Consider the following 17,831-nt stretch of genomic DNA (forward strand, 5'->3'; position numbering starts at 1 on the left):
TTTTGCTGCTCGATTAATCGCTTATTTTTAGCGTTTGACTCGATTTTTAACAAAGAAATGAACAAATGTTATGATGTGATCGATGATCAATCACAAATCAATGGATGGATTCCGCAGGAGGTTAGATACAACCGGTCTTCTGTGTTAGACGATCCCCACTGACTGGCCGCTGCTTCAGCCAATCAGCGAGCCGCACTTTGGCACGTTCAAATATTCCGCCCAAATTGGGACGCTCTGATTGGCTAACCGATGAGCTGAGCCCTGACGCAATGTTGGCATTACGTAGTGCCTTCTGTCATTTATTTATTTAATAATAATAATAATAAATAAATAAATAGAAGAAACTTTATTGTAAATGTCGAAAATAACTGAATGTGAAGGTTGTAAGAACTTCTCAGGGACTCTGTGAAACATATAGAGTCACATACATAGAACATACCAGGTGTTAATATAAGTATATAAAGTATTTGAGTTTATATTTCTTATACCTCTTGTTTTTTAAGTTTGACTTTAGTACTGTTTTGACTTTTTTTAATACACTTCTGCTGTACCATCATTTTACCGGTTAGTTTAATGCACAACTTTGTATAGCTTCAGATATTTATCTTCAAAACCTGTATTTATCATTGACTTCAATACTCTGCCTTGGTTACTTGTGTCTTTGTATCACCTTATACTTCAAATATCTGTATTGTCTATATCTCCATTTGCACAATACTTCTTTACAGTGACAGCTTAGTTGATCTGGTGCCAAGACTTTCACCTCACTGCAGTGAGCTTACTCTTGACCTATTTTGACTATCTATCTGTTTATCTATCTACAGACAATATACGACCAATGTCGAGGACACACATTATGTGTTTACCAAATAAACATTAGTAATAAAGGGAGTATATCATTTACGAGTTTGACATGCAGCTGCAGTCAGAATACAATGGATATAAAATGATCTCCTCAGGCGTTAGCTGATGTAAGTGTTGATAATAATCAGCCCATATGTCAATGTTTGCTTTGGAGTTCACTCATTTACATACCCAGGCGTCACACAGACATTAGAAACCCAGAGGAACAGAGAACAGATCTGACACAAGGACGTTTTGGGATAATTCTCAAATTCAAAATCCATTTCAACTCGTTTATTACAGACTCATTGGTCAGTTTCAGTAGAGAAATGGAACAAACATCACATTAAAACACAAGAACACATTCGTCTCAGAAAAACCAGATAGTCTGAGTTAAAGCCACAGTTTCTTCATCATATATTATAATATATATATATATATATTGTGAACTTTAAACACGTCACTAAAGATAAAGTTTTCATTCTAAAGGGAATATTCCACCGAGGGTGTGATTGTTTTCTCCGCCCGTCCTGCCCTCAGCTGGGCGGAGTCTGCCCCCTCTCTTCCCCCCTCAGTCCCCTCCTCGGAAGTAGACCCTGTCTATGTTCCGTTATTTTATTTTTATATCTTTTTTTACAGGAACCTTTTCCACCAGGGAAGAGAAGATGGAGGTCTGAAGAGAGGGAAGCCTCAGTTCCCCTTGGACCGAGAGGACCAGATGAAATCCAACTGTGGCTTTCTCCGCTTCGCAGGGGAGGTGAGGCTCCGTCTATGCTCTGGCTCCCGGTCAGGCATTTAAACGGCCCCAGTGTGGAGTTAGCTCAGCCGTCGACGTTAACACAAACTCGGATGTTTTTAATGGCACTCATCGGTGGTAGACACGAACAGTTTTTAATACGTGAATGTGTTTTAAATTTAAAAAAAAAAGAGCCGGGGAGTTGCTAGCGACGCTACGTGAGCGGCTGGCTGTCGAATTAGCTCCGCTCCAGGAAGTAGTCTGACCCGGGGTAATAAAAGGAAGGGGACGCTCGGTGGTGCACCTGCTCCGGGAGGCCCGGTGCTTCCCTCAACATGGTGGGAACTCCCGGAGGAGACTCCTGGTGCTTTCACACTCACTGAACCCTCGGCTGGACTCAGCGTGTCTCTCCTCGCTGGCTGTTTGCGTCGCAGTTAGCTCGAGTTAGCAGCTACACACTGGGTTAGTGGGCTAACGTGCTAGCTGAGGCTGCGGTGTTCAGTGTCACGGCTTCTTCAGGAAAACGTCTGAACTCGTCTCGATGTGCTCGAACCACGTTGGACTGAGTGAACCCGGTGTCTTCAGACGCTTTGTCCTCAGATGACTGTCTCCACCTCGTTCATCATTAACAGGATGGAACAGTTTCACCCTGTTCTCCTCAGACTGATCACAAGAGGAACTCCGCGTCAGAACTGTTTTAAAATGTCAGAAACCGTCTTTGATATCAATAAATGGATTTGTTGTTTATTTCGACTTGTTCACTTGTTCCTTCCACTAACCAGGAGGAGGCAGGATGTACGACCTGCACTGCAGCCACCCAATAGCCTGTGGTGTCATCCATCTTAATATAAAGTCTATTGTGTCAACGCACAGTTTAAATCCTCATATTGCAGAATCCTACTTTAGCAGAAAATCTTTGATATGTTGTGAAGCAAAACATCAAGATTGAAGAGAATCCTCTTAACTCGTGTAAACCAGCTCTGTCACTGTCTCTCTCCTCGTGGCGGACCGGTGGGGTGTTCGGGGTGTGTGACGACCTGATGTGCTGTGTCGTTGTGCAGGTAGCTGTTCCCAGTGAGGAGGTAGGCTCAACGAGGGGAGGAAAGAATGAAGTTCACTGAGCCCGGGGGACGCCAGAGGCTGTCTTTTCTTCTGGAAAAGGCGGCCTCTCGGGAAGCCAAGATGTGGAAGGTCTACGTGTCAAAGAAGCCCTCCTCACAGGTGAGGATCCATCTCTGAACACCTCCACTTAGTTCGGGAGCACACAGATTCATTTAAGTAATGTGCGTCAGCAAAGGTGACAGACAACGCACCACAACTGATGTGGTAGTTTCAGTGCCTGGTTCCTCTTCGTCCACAATGTTACGTAAAGACCAGACACAGCAGGGACGCTCTCAGTGGTGGTAAATGTTTCAACAACACACAGAAGGTCAGAGAGGACCTTATCATGATGAGTTCACTTCACTCATAGTTATTTCACAACCTCGACATGACTTGTTACCACAGCAACATATTGTCACATGGAAACAGTCGTCTGTCTGAATTTGTGGACGTGATATGATAAGTTCACTAAATAAACGTGTCATGGTCACAGATACATGTTGTAATCCTTCTTAGTGGGTGAGAGCTGAGACTTTTATCATTTGACTGTCATCAGTAGCAGCAGAGTGATTCAAATTTCATGTTGCTTGTTAATCTGTCATGTTAAATGATGTTTCAATTGATTTATTCATTTTGTCTACGAATGAGTGAAGAAGCACTGAGTCACTAAACGAGACTCTGCTGAAACATTTAGTTTCATCACATCAACAGACTCAGCTGGACTCGCCCAGTTTACACATCTCAGGACGTGCGTCCCTGATGTAATGTCTCGTCACACGTCCTCAGCTGGTCCCACCCAGTTCTTAAGCTTGTCTCACATTGTGTCAGATACCTGTGGAATTATTCCACACCGTCATACGCCATGAGTTATTAATTACATTACTGAATTAAATAAGGGTTCAACTTAGAATATAATATATTAGATTTCTATATTCCCTGGAAATTAATTAAATGAGTTTATCCTGGTTGAGAGGAGGCTCCTCAGTTGCCACTGTTATTGATACCAAACTGAATTTGACTTAACCTTGTCCATGAACCGTCTCTAGTGCTGCGTCGATAATAAAGAGACCAGTAAAAGGCAGTAAATGACGTCACTGAGACACTTCTCATTGCCTAAGGCAGGCGTGTAAACTGGTGAATGAGGTCAAGAAGGCAGTTGGTCTCCTCACAACATGTAAACAGTGTCACTGTCACAGAGTAAATAACACTCGTGCTGGTGAGATGTTAGAGTCAAGGCTAGAAAGCTGAAATCTGAATAGAGTGTAATAATCATTTAAACTAGAAATGCAGGAAGGTTTGACTCAGCTGTTCCCTCCTGTAGAGGAGCCAGGGTCAGAAGAGAGAAGACGAACGCCAGTTGAGTTTGGACACATAAGAGCCGTGACACGTAACAGTGTCATGTTGCAGTGTAGTTAAATAACAGGGTTGGTTGTGTTCTGACCTTTGACCCCCTGCTGCTGGTCCAGTGTTACACATTCCACTCAGTGAAACAGTGATTTCAGCTCGGAGACAAATTCTCAGGAATGACTACACATACAAAAATGAGTCCAGTATAACATTATGTGTATTATTATATTTAGATTGTATAACTGTGGTGGTTGAGTACGGTGCTGATTTGTTGGATGGAGCCTATAAATTCATTTTATTGGTGGTTTTAAGTTTTTCTACCTCAGATAAATTTCTGATATGAAACCAACCATCATATGAGAGGGTGTGGCTTTCTGTGTTAAAGTGACTTAACTAAGTTGACTGTGGATTTCAAACCTTCTGGAACTAAAACCAGAAGGCCTAAAGGTTTTGTTCTCACACGTGTCCATTGTTCAGCAGGATTACGTAAAAACTACTGAATGAATCTCCACAGAACTTGGTGGAAAGAAATTTAAATTTTGGGGCTGATTCAGAATTTCTTTATCACTTTCTTTAACATTTAGGTTAGAGATATTTTGATAAATCATGAATCTTGATGAAACATATTTAGAGACCTAATATATATGAGTTAGTCTGTTGGAGCTTGGCGGAGGAATGAGCTCTAGATTTGAGTTAAGAGATCATTTAAAGGTGCGCTCTCAGCTGTGTTTACTCCCAACATGAACCCAGGTCAGATAACAAATGCACCGCTCAGATGAAAAGATGCAGAACATGCAAACTGAAAGTCTTATTATAATAACTGACATATTATTAAACTCTCCTGTTCATTAGGTAAAATATTCATATTTATATTCATCAAGTCTAAGAATTCTCTGAAAAGGATTTGCTGATCGAATAGTTTCAGCTGAGATGAACAAGTTGAATTCCAGGAATATCTTTGGTGGAGATACTTTGCAGCTGTCGAGCTGGTTTAACATCCTGTTTGTCTTCTGTGTGTCAGTCACGAAGGCCTCAGCAGGATCCTGTCTAAAGATCCAAACGAGGTTGGACAAGTGAGACTTGTCGAACCGTGTTTGGAAACCAGGCCAAGCCTTGACCTGAAATAGCTTTGCTGTCTTAAAGCACAAAGAGAGAATTCACATCCTGCTTTGTTTGTCTGGAAGTTTCCTCTTTTGTCCACAAACAGTTTCTAGTGTTAACTTAAAACCTGAGACGAGCTGCGATTGGCTGCAGGCTGGTTTTCTGTAGATAGAATAGATTTTTGCTCTAATTTAAAAGTAAAATATTTGCCTCTGGACAGACTCAGTACGCTCACACTACTTGAGGGAACTAGTCTAGAGAAACAGATTGTTAAAGATGATGTAATTTTGTGCTTGTCATAAAGTTAAATTTGTTCTATACACAAACCTTCTTCACGATTCTGTGTCCTGAACAAACATCTCAAAGACTCATGATGATGATGATGTGGACACTTTCTCTTCCTCAGGATACAGACGTCACCCCGGCCCAGCGAGACGAGGCCGTGCGCTGGTTGACGGAGCTGCACAGCAGGCTGCGGTTGTACCCAGAGACCCTGGTGCTAGCTGTTAGCATCCTGGACCGCTTCCTAGCTCCCATCAAGGTAATTAAACTCTCCATGATCCTGTTTATCTGAGGACAAACAGGCAAACACTTTACTGTCCAGCAGCCTCCTCCTCTCCTGCTTTTATTAGAGCATTACTGCCCCCTGTTGATCAATGGAACAACAGAGGCACTCATTGACAACTACGTAATAACACTTATAAAGGTCAGTAGATTCCAGTTTGTCCACGGTGACGCAGTTCAGAGTGAAAACACCTGTGAGGATGAGCTGTGGGAGCACAGGAGCATTAATGAGACACTGAACGACAAAGTGGATTTAATGATTGGATTATTTGTCTTCAGGCTCGTCCAAAGTACCTGCGCTGCATCTCCGTGGCCTGTTTCTTCCTGGCTGCCAAGACGTGTGAGGAGGATGAGGTGAACATGGACACACAACATGGACACACAACATGGACGCACAACATGGACACACAACATGGACGCACAGCGCACACTGAGATGCAGCAAACTCAAGTGTTACTGATGAATCTGTTCCGATGCATTATAACCGTGTGTGTGTGTGTGTGTGTGTGTGTGTGTGTGTGTGTGTGTGTGTGTGTGTGTGTGTGTGTGTGTGTGTGTGTGTGTGTGTGTGTGTGTGTGTGTGTCTCAGTGTGTGCCCTCTCTGAAGGAGCTGGTCACCTCCAGCAGCTGTGGCTGTTCTCCATCAGAGATCCTGAGGATGGAGCGGATCGTCCTGGACAAACTGAACTGGGACCTGCACACCGCCACAGCTCTGGACTTCCTGCACATAGTATGTCTGTTACACACACACACACACACACACACACACACACACACTCTCTCACTCACTGAGCCCGACATGATGTCTTCTTCTCCCTCCCTCACAGTTCCACGCGATGGTGTTGTCGTGTCGCTCTGGGTTCTTGGACTCGGTGTTGGGACTGAACCGCTCTCAGCACCTCGCCCTGCTCACACAGCGACTCTACCACTGTCTGGCCGACCACACACTCATTCAGGTACACACACGTGCTCACGCTTAGAAACCTCAGCTCCTCTGTGGGCTTTTCACCTGCAGGCTCAATGACCAGGTTTGTCCCTCGATTGTTCCTGTAGCTCAGAGGATCCATGCTGGCCCTGGCCCTCATCACCCTGGAGCTGGAGACCTGCTGTCCTGATTGGCTGGCTCTCACCATCGACCTGCTGAGAAGGGCACAGGTACCGTACTCCGTACTTCCTGTTGTCACCTTTAAGACTGCAAAGACTGACGGACATGAAAATATAAATGTCTTTCTTGTTTTCTGTTTCCTCCTTTTACCTCCTTCCTCATCTCTCTCTCTGTCTCTCTCTCTGTCTCTCTCAGATCAACAGCTCTGAGTTGATCAGGAGTCGAGAGCTGGTGGCACGTAGTCTGTCCACACTGAGAGTTTCCCTGCCTCTGAACACTGTCTACATCTACCAACCCCTGCAGAGCCCCACCACCCAGGAGCCTACCCTCCCCTGCTGCACTCTGGGTACATTTAAAGGGGAACTTCACACGTTTTTTTACAGTTAAAGTCTGTCAGGGTGTTGGGGGAAGTCAACATATTGTAGTTAGCCCTTTTTGCCGCTAGAGGGAGCTGAGTGATCTCTAATATATTAAGCTCCTTACAAGAAAACAAGAAAAATCATTGGGGTGTGGAGTTTAAAAGAAGTGAAGAAGTGATCGCTCTGTCAGTCAAGTTGGATTATGGGTAATGTCGGCTTCGGGTTTAGGACAAAGAAATCAGCACAAATAGTTTTTAAAGTATTTCTGTAACTTTTTTTATTCTCTCCAGGGACCATCACCACCTCTACCACCGAGTCTTCCAGGGACCACGCCCTCGTCACTGCCTCCTCTGCCCAGCCACCGACACCCGCTGGAGCGGAGGAGGGGAGTCTGCTGCCTTGGAGCTCTGTCTCCTCTTCCACCAACAGCAGCATCCTGGCTCTGCTCTCCCCGCCCAGAAACCTCCACCTGCAGAAGGTCACGCTGCGCTGCAAGGCCTCCGCCAAACGCAAGGTGACACCATCAACCTTTCAATGTCATGACGAGCCTGCAAAGAATTCATTTACTACTTTTCAAGTTCACTGTATCGTCTGACAAGTTATTACCTGATTAATCATGAAAGAATTCAGAATCAAAGTAATCTGCCCGTGTTCAGGTGGAGGAGATGGAGGTGGATGACTTCTATGATGGAATCAAGCGCCTCTACAACGAAGAAGTCACCTCCACCATCACCGTCCAGGAGGGGGCGACACCTGCAGCAGGGGCCGTACCAACAGGTGGAGGAGGAGGTCTGAACGTATGCAGTGTCCTGTTGTCCCGACAGGAAGGCAGCTCTTCCCCCTGCCCGCCTCTGCAGCCAGTCAGTGCCTCCTGAAGACCAAACAGGAAGCTGTATACCGAAACCACCTCTACGCCGACATCCTGTTTCCCTTTCAGAATAAAGTCCGCCGGTCAAAGTATCCAAACGGTGACAATTAGGCTGTTCTCGTGGCGGCAGTGATGAGCACCTCGCTCAGTAACGGGCGGCTAATTCAGAGGAAGAGAAAATGTTTTTCAATTCATTCATTTGCTTAATGAAGCAACTGAGGCAGCTCCTCAGGGAGTGATGTCCGTCAGCGCTGCCAGAGAAAACAGAGTCACCACTTCTCATCAAACTAATATTAACGATATACTCAAAGCTTTGATACAGACGATGTCGGCAGTCGAGGTGGTTTTGGTGTAAATGACCCCAGCGTGACCCCGAGTCGTTCAGCTGCCCTGAGGACGGTCGTCCTCGTCCCCTGCGGCAGGAAAACGGAGCACAAAAAAAGTTAAACATTCAAAAAACAAAAAACCTGCTGCTGCTACTTAACTGAATACAGATATTTGTTGAACACAAATAGAATAAACAAAAGGTTTAAAAAAATTATAAATAGAAAAAGTTGCCTTCCAAAAAAAATAATAACCTAGAATTGACTTCTCGTCCCGTTCTGTCCTGCTGTGGAAGAAATGTTCGTCAACTTATATTTGTCGTTCACTTTTAAACTTCTTTGTTTCACATATTTATGTTTTTATTCTTGTCTTCCCTGTCCCCCCCACTCTGCATGTTTTCATGTCTATTTATAACTTCTCCATAGAGTCTAATTCAAACGTATGAATGTTACTGAGACGATCATCTCACCCAGATAGAATAAGGTTTGTTTTTATGAAGTGCAATTTGATTGTTGATCCGACGCAGATGAAAACACGTCTGTCTGTTTTCAGCTTGTTGTGAAGTTTGACTGAAAGTTTCTCAGGTTGTTTGAGTTTCCTCCTGCAGACGCCTGCAGCCCAGGTTATGTTCAAACATTGCTGTAAGCTCCACCCACCTGGCACTTCTGGGAGTGTAAAACAAACATTACAGTTGTGCAGTCAGGGCCTTGTTCATCCTAACGAAACAAACACAGACACCAAGAGATCGTGATCATTTCACATTAACATCCTCTAAAGTTGTCTTCGTCACGGATACTTGTTGCTGTGACAACAGCTCCAGTTAAGAACCCGTCCTGGTACAGAACAGGGCTCTGGTCAAAGTCTGTAGTTTCTCTATTAGAACAACCAGAGGAATTCAAAGTTGCAGATAATATATTCATGTGATGAAACAGCCTTGAGTTATTGAAAGTGTTTTAATATTAATCTGACTGACAGAAATGTGGTTTTAGTGTCTGAGCTGATTCACAAAACAAACACGAGTGACGATCTTCACTTTGATGTTTAAAAAAAAAAAAAAAAGACGCTCTGCTTTAATCTCAAAGTTCTGTTGAATATTTGTGTTCCTGTAAAAAGCTCTGTTGTTCCTGCTGCAGCGGCTGCTGGAGGCTGCTCCAGGTCCCTGAACGCACCGCGGCACCAAAAAATAAACATACAAGTATGAAAACTGACTTTGATCTCTTTGTCTTCATCTTTCATCTCAAACATTCATCGTCCACGTCGAGGTGTCGCTGAGTTACGCAGCAGAACGAAACATGTTTTTAGATGATGGTGAAGACCAATGAGGAGGAGGCCGCAGGTCAAAGGTCCTAACGTACAATAATATAAATGATTGCAGCAAAACAATGTGTTGTTTCTTTTAGTAAAATAATTTATGCTCAGCATGAACTCAGATATTTGTGTTAAGAGCAGGTGAACTAGGAAATTTGTTCAGTAGCTGAGTAGTTCTTGTGTAATTCTGTGAAACAAACCACAGATGAAAACATTTCCTCCTTGATGAAGGTAATTAGTCCATTTGTCTCAATTTCCATTAACAAGATCAGTGTGAAGGATCTGAGGATTTCATGATTTATCGACTGTAAAAGAATCATCGTCAGAGCTGTACCGACTCCAACTCCAACACAGGTTGAACCGGCTGTTTCAGAATGTGTGTATACACACACACACACACACACACACACACTGAGCTTCTTCAAACAAAACACACACATCTGTACTTTGAGACAAACCTCAATGACTTCATCCTTCTTTTAAAGTAAATTCTCGTCTTAACCCTAAAACCAGAGTCTTGATGTTGAAGTAGTGAAGAATGAACTAAACGTTCTCGGCCTCTGAGACAGTAACAGGTTGTCGTGGTTACAATTTCACGTACAAACACAAACACACAGTCGTGAACAAACACGTCCAGCAGCTGCAGAGTTTCTCCGCAACGAACATGTTGTCACAGGATTGATTCTCATGTCCGGGGTGGATCTGCCGGGTGGAGCCACTGAACGTCTCTGAGGAAGAGTTCATGGGTTTGTTTGGTAACTAAGTACATTTACTTTATTTGTACTTCAGTACTTCATCAAATAGATTTCTTCTCAGGTTCTTTTCACATTGTGTTTCCACTTATGTTTGTATATTTTTATAAAATAATCAATATTTAGAGTGCGTATGAATAAACCTCATGTCTGTGTTTGAGGTTAATGACAGGTTGTATACTATTATTGAAATAAATATTATATACAGTTATTGATGTTATGGACTGTTATGTACTTTTACTTTTAAAACTTCAAGAATATATAAAAGCAAGTGCTTACTTTCCTTTACTGCAAACGTTTACTTTAGTACATATAGTATTTGTCCATTCATTGGTACTTTTACATGAGTAAATGTTTGAGTTCTTCCTCCGCCACAGATGAAAATCAACAGAACATAGAAAATAGAGATAGAGACTCAATGTTATTCACAGTAATTTTTATATTTGTGAATTTAATACTGTGAGAAAAATACTGTTCCCGTCCTCATGGGTCAACTTCAATATAATTTACAAACCTGAACAAGTTTGATCCTGATTATCAAAGTGAACTGTGAAAAAGTCACAGCGGGTAAGAATACAACAACGTGACTGTGTGTGTGTAAAGGAGGTGAACAAAATAACACCCGACGACAAAATGCACCACAAGTTCTACTCTTCGTTCTTTTTCCAATTAGTGCTAATGACAAGTACTCACCTACTTTACAAGAAAATATTGCAATATTTTGTTCTTACAGAAAGATAAGAGGATCAAACGTAGCAGATATGAAGCTATAACAGGGAAATAATTAGCTTAGCTTAGCACAAAGACTAGAAACAGGGGGGAACGGTTAGCTTGGGTCTGCATGATCAAAGGCAACAAATCTACATTATATCCTGTTTGTTTGATCTGTACAAGTCGGACTGACAATGTTATCAAAGGAAAGACAAAAGTACAAAACTGAAAACCAGCATCACCCTTTAATTCAGCTCATCACCTTAAATCACCTTTAAGACTTTTACCTTGTTGAAGTGTTTGTGATATTTTGTCCACAGCCTGAGTGAGTTCATCGCTATAGAAAGTGAATCAAACCGGAGGAAGAAACTCAAAGTGAAAAGCAGCAGAGGGTGAAACAATGTGAAGAATATAAAGTTGTTGTGCAACAAAAGCTGCAGTTTGGTCTTTGTTGTTGAACAAAGTGTCTGAGTGAAACTGGAGCTCTCGTTAATAACGTCCTGCTGAAAACTGATCCGCTCTGTGAACGCAAATCACCTCCACACGTCTGTGATCCAGAACTCAGAGTTCTATCTGTGACGTTCACGTCCAGCAGGTCTCAAAGTTTAGTCGCAGACTCTGGTGCTCCTTTATCTGGACTGAGCTTTAAGATGAATCACTTTTACATCCAGGGGAAACATTAGAATCGTAAAGTTTAAACATTTTGAATTAATACCGTTTCTATTTGTGAGACCAGCTGGACAGTTAACGTCCAAACAAATCAACTTAATCCATCAGTTGAAGTTTTCTTTAAAATAAGAAATCAGATTTACGTGCGTGAAGCCGGCGCAGGGATTTGTGTTTGAGTAACGCAGCGATCGAAGACGACCTTTTGACCCGAATCGTGCCCGCAATGGTCAATGGCCTCTCTCCAGAGGAAGCTGTGGAGAAATGATGGCGGCGGCGGCGGTGCTGCTGCTGTTGCTGCTCCCAGCTGGAGTCTACTTTCCTGCCTGATCCGTCTCCGCCCAGAGCGACTCGAGCTGGTGCGCCCAGCAGCTGGAAGATTTCCAGCGGTGCGTTGCAGCCCAGGTACTGCCAGGGCCTCTTTCCCGCCGTGTCCCTGAGTTTCACATCAGCATCAAACTTGCTGACCAGCAACCGCATTATGTTCTTGTTGCCGTGGATGGCGGCAATATGGAGAGGCGTGTGGCCAGATGTTGACCTGGCGTTTATGTCAAACATCAAACCGGCCTTTTGGACTCCATACCTGAAACCACAGCCGGAGAGAGCAGATCAGTGCCGGGTCACAGAGTATTAATCCACATCAGCAGATCAGATTAATTACAGACCGCAAAGCTCAGTGCTCTTCAAAGAATTACTTTTAGGAGTGAAATCAGTTTCATGAATCGGAACTTCATCGAACTGCTTCGTACCATAAGGTGTTCAGGACTCGGTGGTCTCCGTGTTTGGAGATCCAGTGCAGCACAGTGAAGCCGGAGATGAAGTCTCGCTTGTTGAGCAGAGACGGTTCATCTCTGAACAAGGAGTAGATTTCAGGCCAGTCCCCCGCCGCGCCCTTCACCAGCCAGGTGTGCTCGTTGGGCTCCAGAGGAACCAACGACTGAGAACAGGGATCAAACAACGGCCTCGTGAACTGATTCAGTCAATTACATAAAAGCAGGAGGACAGTAATCAGTACTAACGGTTATTATGTAAATCAGAATCGATCGATTCGAAGGATTTACAAACAGATTACTGCGAAGAATAGAACAGGAGTTTTGAATAGGACATTTCAAAATAAATAACCTGTGCAGATGGAAGGTCTCACCTGTTTACTGGAGCCTTCATGCTGAGCGGTGGAGGGGGAGGCAGGGTTAACAGCAGGGAGGCTCCTCCTACCTCCGACCCGCCTTTCCCTCTCGACCAGGTCAGCGACGCTGTGGCTGCGCGGCGGCGTGGAACACGACGACAGAGAGGAGGAAGAGAGGTTGTGATGGAGACTGAGTGAGGAGGAGATCAAATGGAGGCGGTTCAGTCGGGCCACCTCACTTCCTCCTCCTCCCTTCACCTCCTCCTGCATGAGCTGGTCGAGGTCAGCCCCGAGGCTGCGGCACATCCTGCTCCTCACCTGACTGCTGAGCCGCCTGGTGACCGCCGGGCGCTGCCGGACGGGTGACGATAAGGATGAGCCATCGCTGGACTCAGCGTCATCATGGTCGTCATAGAGATCACCTGAGGGTTCAGGATGCGTTGAGCTAGGACACAGATCGTCTGAACGAATCTCACGGCACCGTCTAGTTTCCACCTCATCCAAAATCACCTCTTACTGACTGATGACCTTTGTTAAGTTTATATTCACTGTAAATCTCCTCACACTGAATATACCTCTATCTGTCTTCACACTGAATATCTAGTTTAATTACATTCATATGTTTCTATATAACTTTGTATATTCCTGATACTTAAGTGTTGCATGTTAGTTAATGTCTTTTTGACTCTTGCTGCTGTAATATTGCAAATGTCCCCATTGTGGGACCAATGAAGGATGATCTCATCTTCTTATCTTATCTTGTCCAAAGCCACGATAAATGTTTTGTAAAATGAATAAGAGCGGAAGTGTCTCTCCAGAGGGCGTCAGTGTGTCTCACACAGTTGGACAAACAGAGATAGTTGTGTTATGGATGATAAAGATAAGTCCAGAAGGAAGTTCGATCTCTGAACTTTCACTTTCCTCTGTTTCTCTTCAACTACAGCACCTGAATGTTTCACTGTTCTGACAGTGATGCCACACAATCTGCTGGAACTTCAACCAAACATGTTGCAGCAGGTTACTAACAGAGAAGTTCTGTTCTTTTTCAATGTGCCTGTTACAGTTAGCCCACATTCCAACACGCCTCACGTACATCAACACAGAAACTGTGCGAGAAGCTCCATGTCAAGAAATACTCATTTCGACTGAACTTCACAGCCGCGTTCATCATCTGATTCTATTTCTAACTAGCTATGATGACTTCCTGTCAGTTGGTGAAACAGCCTTTAATTAGCTCCTTCATAGAACGGATCCTTTAAAAACGAACTGAATGTATTTAGTTGAACACTGAACATCTCGGTCTTCAGAGAAAAGCCTTTCAACTCTCACCTGTGGAGAGGTGCCATGGCAACACTCGGAGTTTAGAGTCCTGGTTGTCGTGGAGATGTTCAGTGGAGTGGTGGAACGGTGACAAATGACCTGCTGTGATTTTACTGTCATCGAGATGCGTCACAGACTCAAGCTTGGTCCTTTGTGCTCGCTGGAGTACGTCCTCGATTTTATTTCCACGGCCAGTCTCACCTGATGAGTTAAAGTTAAAGAGACAGTTTTTTGTACAAACGTCAATTATCTGATTTTCACAAGCGGAAAGAACTCCAAACACCTGTATAGTTCTATTGTTTTTAAACCTTTGAACGTAAACGACTTTTCCCATCTAATGTCACCTATTAACTAAAAGACTGATGATCTCTGTTGTTGTCTAATGTAATTGTTTTGGTCTGAGGATCTAACGTGATAATTTAATAAGCCTCAAAATCAGTCAAAGCCTATTTAAAGAGTTGTATCCAGACAAAGTTCTTCTAACACTTTGTCGTTATGGATGCTAACTTCCTGCATGGAATGTTTTGTCAAAGACGACTCCAGCGGAGGTCATTTTTCTGACTATACTCTGTAGAGGATTAATATGTGCGTTACAGTGAGCGTTTCAGGAAGTATGATGTGTGTGTGTGTGTGTGTGTTTGAGTCGTAACAAACTGCAGTGTGTGTTCGTGATAACCTCCCCCAGTGGAAAACCGTGGTTCACTAAAGTATTGTTAACAGTCTTTGAATCAAAGGAGCTCCATGGCACAGAAGAATAAGATGCATCAGGTTTTACCTGCCGGGGCCTGTAGTTCCTCGTAGCTGCTGTTCCACCGGGATCCTCTGGAGGAGCCAGACGGAGGCCAGTCGCTGCTGGAGAAGCCAGCGTCCGAGGAGGGGGAGAAGATGCTGCTGTGGCTGGACGACAGCTGCGCCCCCTGGCTGTGATGAGACCTGGGTTCCGGCTGAACGCCTGGCGGCTGCGGGGATCGACGGTCCTGGTGGACGCCGTGATGAGGTGAAACCTTTCTTACCCCGTCTGGAGATGGCGTGTAGAGGTCTGGTCGGCTGAATCTGATGGGTGTCGACTCTGGTGATACATGTGTGTGTTCCACCCCTGCCCCCACCCACTGTCCTTTTAGCTCCTCCCCTGGCTCAAAGCTAAAAGCTGGGCCAATGGGGGGCAGCGTTCCTCCTTCCACATCCTGGACGTAAATCTTTGGGAGATTCCTTTCTGATGAAGAGGAGGACGCAACAGAGGGAGGTGCAGGTGACTCTATGATGCATGGCGAGGAGGCGGAGAGGGCCCTCATGGAGCCTTCTAGCGGAGCACTGAGGGGCCACACTCCTCCTGCTGAACCTCGCCTCATGGTGGCCTCTTCCTCTTCCTCTTCATCCTCATCATCATCATAAGAAACAGCCGATTTGTAGCTCGGCCTGTGTCTGAATCTGCGTGGAGCGACCTGAGGATGAAGGGGAGGATCTTGATGAAGGCCTCCTCCTCCTCCTCCAGGCTGCACACAGGCCTCCCTGCCCCTGAGGGGTTGAGGGGCTGCCCCCTGCTGGGGGGTTTCTCCATGATGTCGGACCACGGGTGTGATCCCAGGGGGGGGGCCGAAACCCAGAGTCTGCTGCCGCACCTCGGTGCACTGAAGTCGGACGGGAGGCTCAGACACACCGGGGGTCTTCAGGAGGGGTTCTTTAGAGAAGTGGAGCGGAGCAGCTGCTGCAGGTGAGACACGAGGCTCAGGTGAGAAGTTTACCTGTTTTTGATGCTGTTGATGATGTGATGGTTGTTGTTGTTGTTGATGCTGTGGTTGTTGTTGTTGTTGTTTTTGTGGTTGGTGCTGTGGTTGTTGTTGTTGCTGTGGTTGTTGTTGTTGTTGTTGTTGTTGATGATGCTGTTGTTGTTGTTGTTGATGATGATGCTGTGGTTGTTGTTGTTGCTGCTGTGGTGGTTGTTGTTGTTGTTGTTGTGGTTGTTGATGTTGTTGTTGTTGTTGTTTACGTTTCAGGTTCAAATTCGTCTCCATGTTGTTGTTGTTGATGATTCCAGCTGCAGGTAGGATCGTTTTCATGGCGGTTTCTCCCGGCGGGGCGGGTACTGTCACCTCCCTCATCTGTGCTTGTATCTGGGGCTTCTCCGCTCGCACCTCAGCCGGACTCAGGTGAGTCTCCGGGGACCTGGAGCCTGCTCCTCCTCCTCCTCTGTCCCCCGGGACATGTCCCCGGAACTTCTTCCTCAGAACCACATAAGACACTCCGTCCTCCTGCCGGACCGTCGCCAAGGTGTTAACGAACCTCTTGAACATCTCCCGGTTTCGGTCCCGGTCCGCGTGGTTCCGGATAAAGTTCCTGAAGTGAAGCAGCAGGTCGGAGTTTTTCACGGAGCCTCCGTTGCTCCGGAGGAAACCAAGAACCGCGTCCTGCGATAAGTCTGTGGCCATGATGGGTTCAGTGTGTGTCCGTGTGTGTGTGTGTGTGTGTGTGTGCTCGTTCCAAAGGTCGGGTCTGTCACTCAGGAATGAAGCCCCGCCCACCTCAGGTATTCCACCCCCGCCCAACCTGCTGCATTCCTGCACGTGACCCGGATGTTGGAGTGTGCTGGAGACTTCATGTCACAGAATCAAACGTTCAGTTTAACAACTGTAAATAAAAATAGAACAAGAAACACAATGATAAGAAATTATGACGACATTTGAATTTTCAATTAATTTCAGACCAAACTTTTTTTACAGACTCATTAAAGGAGATTTTCACCTTTGATCCTGGAAATCAGTTCATCTTTGACTCTGAGTGACAAGTTCGGAGGGAACTTAGCAGGTGTTAGCAGGTGTTTGTAGGTGTTAGCAGGTGTTAGCAGGTGTTAGCAGATGTTAGCAGGTGTTTGTAGGTGTTAGCAGGTGTTTGTAGGTGTTAGCAGGTGTTTGTAGGTGTTAGCAGATGTTAGCAGGTGTTAGCAGATGTTAGCAGGTGTTTGTAGGTGTTAGCAGATGTTTGTAGGTGTTAGCAGGTGTTTGTAGGTGTTAACAGGTGTTAGCAGGTGTTAGAAGATGTTAGCAGGTGTTAGCAGGTGTTAGCAGGTGTTTGTAGGTGTTTGTAGGTGTTAACAGGTATTAGCAGGTGTTAGAAGATGTTAGCAGGTGTTAGCAGGTGTTTGTTGGTGTTAACAGGTGTTAGCAGATGTTAGCAGGTGTTAGCAGATGTTTGTAGGTGTTAACAGGTGTTAGAAGATGTTAGCAGGTGTTAGCAGGTGTTAGCAGATGTTAGCAGGTGTTAGCAGATGTTAGCAGGTGTTAGCAGATGTTAGCAGGTGTTTGTAGGTGTTAACAGGTGTTAGCAGGTGTTAGAAGATGTTAGCAGGTGTTAGCAGGTGTTTGTAGGTGTTTGTAGGTGTTAACAGGTGTTAGCAGGTGTTAGAAGATGTTAGCAGGTGTTAGCAGGTGTTAGCAGGTGTTTGTAGGTGTTAACAGGTGTTAGCAGATGTTAGCAGGTGTTAGCAGATGTTTGTAGGTGTTAACAGGTGTTAGAAGATGTTAGCAGGTGTTAGCAGGTGTTAGCAGATGTTAGCAGATGTTAGCAGGTGTTAGCAGATGTTAGCAGGTGTTAGCAGATGTTAGC

The 17,831-nt window shown here is 44.9% G+C and overlaps 2 protein-coding genes across 2 annotated transcripts; one reads left to right on the forward strand and one right to left on the reverse strand.

Moving 5' to 3' along the window:
• The first annotated feature begins 136 nt into the window (after window positions 1–136).
• ccni (cyclin I) lies at window positions 137–9,556 on the forward strand. The gene is made up of 10 exons (XM_020111601.2): window positions 137–1,600; window positions 2,641–2,800; window positions 5,535–5,669; window positions 5,972–6,046; window positions 6,282–6,422; window positions 6,520–6,648; window positions 6,746–6,847; window positions 6,993–7,143; window positions 7,447–7,670; window positions 7,813–9,556. Exons 2-10 carry the CDS (start codon window positions 2,687–2,689, stop codon window positions 8,029–8,031), a joined length of 1,290 nt encoding a protein of 429 aa, XP_019967160.2. The 5' UTR covers window positions 137–1,600; window positions 2,641–2,686; the 3' UTR covers window positions 8,032–9,556.
• A 1,271-nt stretch (window positions 9,557–10,827) lies between these two features.
• Window positions 10,828–16,797, reverse strand: LOC109646525 (ankyrin repeat domain-containing protein SOWAHB-like). Its single transcript, XM_069513691.1, has 5 exons — window positions 15,007–16,797; window positions 14,241–14,432; window positions 12,930–13,333; window positions 12,535–12,722; window positions 10,828–12,368 (listed from the first exon to the last, which is right to left on the reverse strand). The coding sequence occupies exons 1-5, from the start codon at window positions 16,655–16,657 to the stop codon at window positions 11,909–11,911; spliced, it is 2,895 nt and encodes a 964-aa protein (XP_069369792.1). The 5' UTR covers window positions 16,658–16,797; the 3' UTR covers window positions 10,828–11,908.
• Window positions 16,798–17,831: the final 1,034 nt, after the last annotated feature.

This window comes from Paralichthys olivaceus, chromosome 18 (genome assembly GCF_024713975.1).
Source record: "Paralichthys olivaceus isolate ysfri-2021 chromosome 18, ASM2471397v2, whole genome shotgun sequence".
NCBI lineage: Eukaryota > Metazoa > Chordata > Actinopteri > Pleuronectiformes > Paralichthyidae > Paralichthys > Paralichthys olivaceus.